The sequence below is a fragment of the Plasmodium cynomolgi genome, chromosome 14, assembly GCF_000321355.1.
Source record: "Plasmodium cynomolgi strain B DNA, chromosome 14, whole genome shotgun sequence".
NCBI lineage: Eukaryota > Apicomplexa > Aconoidasida > Haemosporida > Plasmodiidae > Plasmodium > Plasmodium cynomolgi.
The window spans coordinates 997,312-1,003,346 of NC_020407.1; the positions used below are offsets into that span (position 1 = coordinate 997,312).

Consider the following 6,035-nt stretch of genomic DNA (forward strand, 5'->3'; position numbering starts at 1 on the left):
TGAAGAGCCATTAGACCACCAGACTTTCCCCTTGCGGCAGATCACCAATGCGCCAGTACTTGAAATAATTCCCGCCTCTACATAAATTTGGACGCCTTTTTTTAGAAAAATGAAATTATTATATAACAAATGAAAATATTTAAAAGAAATAAAACTTTGGAGAAAGCGAATTTTGACAAAATAAATAATGTACAAATATATGGAGAAAATAAAATACACTGCAAGGGGTTTTTCGTATCAGGGTAAGTGCCCATCGCTGGAGAGACCCTTCAGCGGATGTTAAGCAAATGCATTTTTCTCCCATTAAAAGGGGGAGAAAGGCGCAAAATAGCATTCATCCGCATAGTTATATTGAAGTACTCACATGTATAAATATGTGCCTACCTAGGGGACACGCTAATTTTACGCTATTTTACCGCTACTTTACCGCTTCGTTGCGCCCCCTCCCCCCTGCAGACCGGCCTTTTTAACGGTTATCTCGTCCTTTCTTATGATATTAATCCCGGTTGCCATCTTCCACGCCTTTACATCAACAGTAATGCGAAAGATGCAAATTTGACACAAAATGGAGAACTGGATAGAATGCTCATGTGTGCGCATCAGTTGTCAAAGGATGATGCGTGTTGAATATCCAAATGTCTGTTATTTCCTTTTTCATGTGCCCTTTATTCGTACGAAGCTTCCTTCTTATGACAGAATAACCTGCGCATATTGTTTACCCCCCATTTTTTTTTTTCCCCCCCTCCTCTCAGTGGCTCTTTGAAAAGGATATTTACTACGTCCCATTTCTCAACCTCTTCTTTTTCACACTAACCATTTACACCTTTTTTAAAACGAGTTTTATGGACCCTGGTATAATACCAAGACAGGTAATGGCCACCAAGTTGGTAAAAGTTTCACGCACATTTGTGTGAAGATTTTTGAAGCTTTTTCATGTGGAATCCCCGATTGATGCAATTGCATGCCTTGCATTTTCTTCTATTTGAAGAAAGCACATCTATGTTGCCACATCGACAATTATATTTGCTAACCTTCCTCCCCCTCTCTCTGTGCAGAAATCCGTACTAAACATTTACGATGTGATAATCCAACAGTACCGGGAAACGCAACCACCACGACAGAAGGAGGTTTTGATAAATGGGAACTTTTACAAGCTCAAGTATTGCTACACGTGTAATATATATAGAGGCATAAGAACTGTGCACTGTTCCATTTGTGACAACTGCGTGGAGAAGTTCGATCACCACTGCCCATGGTAATGCAAGCGGCGGCCGCCCTTGATAACGTGCACATGTGTATATGCATATATATGTGTGTGTGTGGTGGTTTATACGGCTAACTCCCCATTTGTACATATTCTCTTGTCCGTGCACTGTTCGGACGATGCCCTCACCGTTACGCACCCCCCCTCCCCTCCGTTTTACCGCTCAGGGTGGGCAATTGCATTGGGACGAGGAACTACAAATACTTCGTGTACTTCGTTTTTAATCTGTACATCCTGATATGCATAACTCTGGGCGCGAGTATTTACAAACTAACCATATGCATCAACAACCTATCAGACCAAGGTTACAACACGGAGAAAATATTTATTCACATATGGCGCATGGCCACAGATAGCATCATTTTGATCATATACACTATCCTAACCTTGTGGTTTGTCATAGGACTGCTGTGCTATCACATCTACACAATTGTGACGAATCAAACAACGTACGAGCAAATAAAGACCTTCTATCAAAACGATAATCCGTTTAATATTGGCGTTTTTAACAATATAAAAGAGATACTGTTCACGAAAACGAGGCCGTCATACATCAATTTTGTGAACCCCCAATTACAAGTTGTGGATAAAAAATGTTCGCACCATGTAGTTGTCCTGAACGATGTAGCTATCAACATAGAGGAAGAGAAAAATGGTAATGATTCACTCAGTGATGGAAACCAAAATGAAAAAAAAAAAAAAAAATCCCATCTATTGAATCCCAAGTAATAGACTCCAAATGGACCAAAAAAGGAAGAGATTATCATTCGAACAATATTCATGATAGCAAATGTAGAAACAAAAATTACAATGTAAAGAAAAAGATAAAGAAAGAAAAAAGTTTAGAAGAATATGATATTACCAAACTGAGCAATATTTCCAATAAAGCAATTGAAAAAAATGGCACCCATTTCAAGTATGAGAAAAATAAAAATAACAAGTTGAGTAAAATGAAATTATCAAATGTTAGGAAAAAGTATAGCTACTCTGAAGAATTAAATAACGATTTTGAACAAGTCAGTCAATACACACAAAAAAGGATTATAAATTTGGATAACACCATAGGTTCATTATTCATTAGGAACGATTTATCATCAACAGGCAGCTCTAATAACGACTTGTGCAGTGACATATGTAACGAGAGTAGGGCCAGCTACGTAGGAGACGAAATGAATGCAGACGAACTATATGAATATCAGGATGATGATATAATTCGCCTGAACAGGAAGAGAGTGAACAATAATAACAACTACATCATTGTTATTAAGAACTGGAAAAGAGACAGTGAATGCTATAGGAGCGGTATAAGCAAGGGGGGCCTAAGCAGAAGCGGCTTGAGTAAGGACTGCCCGAGTATAAACAGTCCAGGAAAAAACAGTACAGGGAAAAACAGCGCAGGGAAAAACGGCCTACGCAAAAAAGATGCACACGATGGTGATTCTCTTGCCCCACTTGGCCATTCAAAACAAATTAGACGGAAACAGATTAACTACGAAACAAAAATTAACTGCTTCAGCAACTTGACACATGTGAGAAAAAAATTAGAGTACCCAATTCTGTATAAGAAAAAATTCCCATTCATCCGTAAGTTTAAAAGCAAAGTGGAGACCTATTACGTAGTCAGATATGCCAACATAAATAAGAATGACTTTTCGACCTACTGCCAGCAGACCAGTGCGGACCTAGAAATGAATAGCGTCAAACAGATGAGCAAGATGAAGATGATAAAGAAGATAAACTACTTGCGGAAGCTATTTTCGAGAAAACGCCAGCACGGCAATAGTGGCCATAACAATCGGGGCAAAATAAAAATGTTCAGCACCGCCAAGAGTGCCAGTCGGAAGGACGAAGCGTGCAATTGCAGCGTTGGCGGTAGCGTTGGCGGTAGCGTTGGCGGGGGGGGCATGTCAAGAACGGACACGATGACTGCTCTGCCAATGCGCAAGCCAACGAGAAAATTGTACTCAAAAAGAGGAAGAAGAAGAAGATGATGGCCCTGCAGAAGGATGTCATCATCAGCATATATAATTATAAGCCCAAGGAAGAGAGGGAGAAGCCCAATCAGTGGGGTGCAAGCCCTTCCAAATTGGGAAAAAACGAACAGCATGAAAAGGAACAAGCGGGTCAAGTGGACCAAACAGGCGATCATGAACGCAGCAGCGGGGAGGAGGAGGCTCAAGATTTGTCCGAGCAAACCCACCGCCAAATCCACGGAGACGCCTCGACCAAACACGCAGAAGAAAAACAAAAGAAGTTGGACCTGAAGCTGCCTGCATACTACCTCTCCGGAATAGACAACGTTGAGCTGGAAAATTTCAGCAAGATATGCGAAATGAGATACACCAAAATGTACAAGTGGAAGTACAAGAAGATGCACAAGAGGATACTGCGAAGGGAAAGAATAAAACTGCTATCCAGACCACATAAGAACATCCACTTGTATTATAACAACAAAAATTATTGCATTGATGAGTCTACAGATTGGCATAAAAACAGTGAACTGTTAAGCGAATACATGGACGCTAATCTTTACTTTGCGAGAATTAAAAAAGGTAACAAATTTGACAATTTAAAATTATTTAATTATTTAATTCACAAGCATAAACAAGAAAAAGACCGCTCAGATAACAAAAAGAAAAGCAAGGCGTCCAAATTTTTTTATTTTTTTACATCCTTTGCTCTAATAATTAATTGTATACACATACCGTCTAGCAATGATAATGACTGATTATTGGTATGGAAGCTCTGCTTGCCCATTTTGTGTTATTTATGCTTTCTCTCTTTTTTTTTTTCTCTGTGGCCGTGATTTTTTGGGTTTAATTTGGAAAATGGGAGCAGCAAAGTGGATAAGCAGCGCCGCCGTAGTTTCGCAGAAATGCAAAATGGTCAAACGGGTGTGCATGCATAGTACACAGTATATATATATGTACGTATATATATACACATTTGTATGTTTTTTTTTTTTTTTTTGTTCTACTAACAAATAGAGTGTAACCATGCAGTTGTGTATTCAACTTCACCCATCCATCCATGTATTTTTTATCGTCCTTTTTTTTTTCTACCTAAATAATGCTTTGTTTGAGCCATTCATAAAAGTCCGCCCATTTTTTTTTTTTTCCCCCCGCGTTTCATCTCCTGATCCATTTGTTTTAAATTTTACACATACATATGCGAATATGTATGCGTACATATGCGCACATTTACTCCACTTTACATGGATCTCCACAAATGTGTCTGTATTAAACTCGATAATAACATTATCACCCTTTTTTTTTTTTTATCACAAAAAAGTTAGCTATTTAAAAGTTGTATCAAAAAAAAAAAATATTTTTTAATACATATCGGAAAGTAAAATAAGAGGGCGAGAAAAAAAAAAAAAATTTAATGGAAAAAACGTCTTATCAGCCATGATAACAGTTAAATTTGCCTATCAAGGGCAATTTTTTTTTTTTTTTTTTCCACATGAAGGCGGCAAAATGGCGGCAAATGGGAGAGGGAGTCACTCCAATCGGAAGAATTAACTTCTGCCTATTCGTTCCCCCTCCACCCCGTCTTGCGACATTTCATTAACTTTTCTAAACGCTGGTGTCTTTATTTACCAGCTCGTTGAGCAGATCCTCGTAAATTATATAGTCCTTCTTGTACACTTTATCCTTCTGTCGATCGGGGGAGAAAATTATTTTATGTGTACAGTGTCTCACGTAAGGAAAGCATGTTAAATCGTCACATCGCATCAGCGTATAGCATGGAGCTGTTGACATGACCCGATGCAAGGGAAAGCTCTCCACACAAAAGTTCATATATACTTCCCTTCCCCCCCTCTCCGCTGGAACACTTACCGTCTTGATCCAATCAAAGAATTCGTCAAAATCTGCGTTGCTTAGGGGTTCCCCTAAGTACTGAAGAATAAATCTCAACTTTTTGATGGATATTCTTCCATTCCCCTTTTCATCGAAAATTTCAAAAGAGTTTAAAACATTTGATGGCTTAGTTTCGTTGGTTATATTTGGCAGGTGAATGATCCTAAAAAACTCCTTTATACTAAATAAGTTTTTATTTTCTTCTTTTTTTTTTTTTTCTTCTTTTTGTTTTTCCAATTCGATAAAGTTATCATAATTTTTTAAATCGCTTAGCATTTTGGATATATTATTACTATTATCATTATCATCATCGTCGACGTTAGTTGTTTCAGCTTGCTTATGGTTCGACGTGTCATTATTGGCATCTTTTTCGTTTGTAGTAATTTCTGTTTCCCTCTTTTCATTCACTTGCGAGCTTTTTTCCTTAATTTTGTTTTCTACAATTTTGTCTTTTATCTTATCAATTTCTTTTAGCGACACATTGTATCCGCTGCAGCGCAGGAGGCTTCCTAACAGACTGCAAAATCCGGCCAATGTGTAATGCATGTGTGAGAGTACAACAAAGGGGTGACGTGAGTAACCTTCACGAATTCCTCGCTGCGTGTTACGTGTGAGGATGAATCATAGACTACGCAACACTTAGCAGGTAGTACGCACACATAATGAGGAAAACCATCACCACCCCCACATGCGCAACCATATTTTGCCTATCACATTCGTTTCTTGTTAGTTGTGCCTAATTCGAGCGTGTCGTCCATACTCAAATCTGAGCAGTCCTCTTTTTTTTTTATCCAAATAGTTGAACGCCTTTACTGTTTTTTTAATTTGGTATTCCGTCAAATGGAACGTTTCACCCTCATATTCCATTTTGCGTAAAAATAGACAGCAGTGTTTATATTGGTGGGTCAAGC

The 6,035-nt window shown here is 38.5% G+C and overlaps 2 protein-coding genes across 2 annotated transcripts; one reads left to right on the forward strand and one right to left on the reverse strand.

The window, feature by feature from the left end:
- Positions 1 to 129: 129 nt before the first annotated feature.
- PCYB_143170 (zinc finger protein) lies at positions 130 to 3,992 on the forward strand (the record flags this gene model as incomplete). The annotated part of the gene is made up of 8 exons (XM_004224788.1): positions 130 to 242; positions 457 to 535; positions 753 to 887; positions 1,056 to 1,234; positions 1,432 to 1,919; positions 1,997 to 2,104; positions 2,648 to 3,129; positions 3,153 to 3,992. 8 exons carry the CDS (start codon positions 130 to 132, stop codon positions 3,990 to 3,992), a joined length of 2,424 nt encoding a protein of 807 aa, XP_004224836.1.
- An 847-nt stretch (positions 3,993 to 4,839) lies between these two features.
- PCYB_143180 (calmodulin) lies at positions 4,840 to 5,670 on the reverse strand (the record flags this gene model as incomplete). Its single annotated transcript, XM_004224789.1, has 1 exon — positions 4,840 to 5,670. One exon carries the CDS (start codon positions 5,668 to 5,670, stop codon positions 4,840 to 4,842), a length of 831 nt encoding a protein of 276 aa, XP_004224837.1.
- Positions 5,671 to 6,035: the final 365 nt, after the last annotated feature.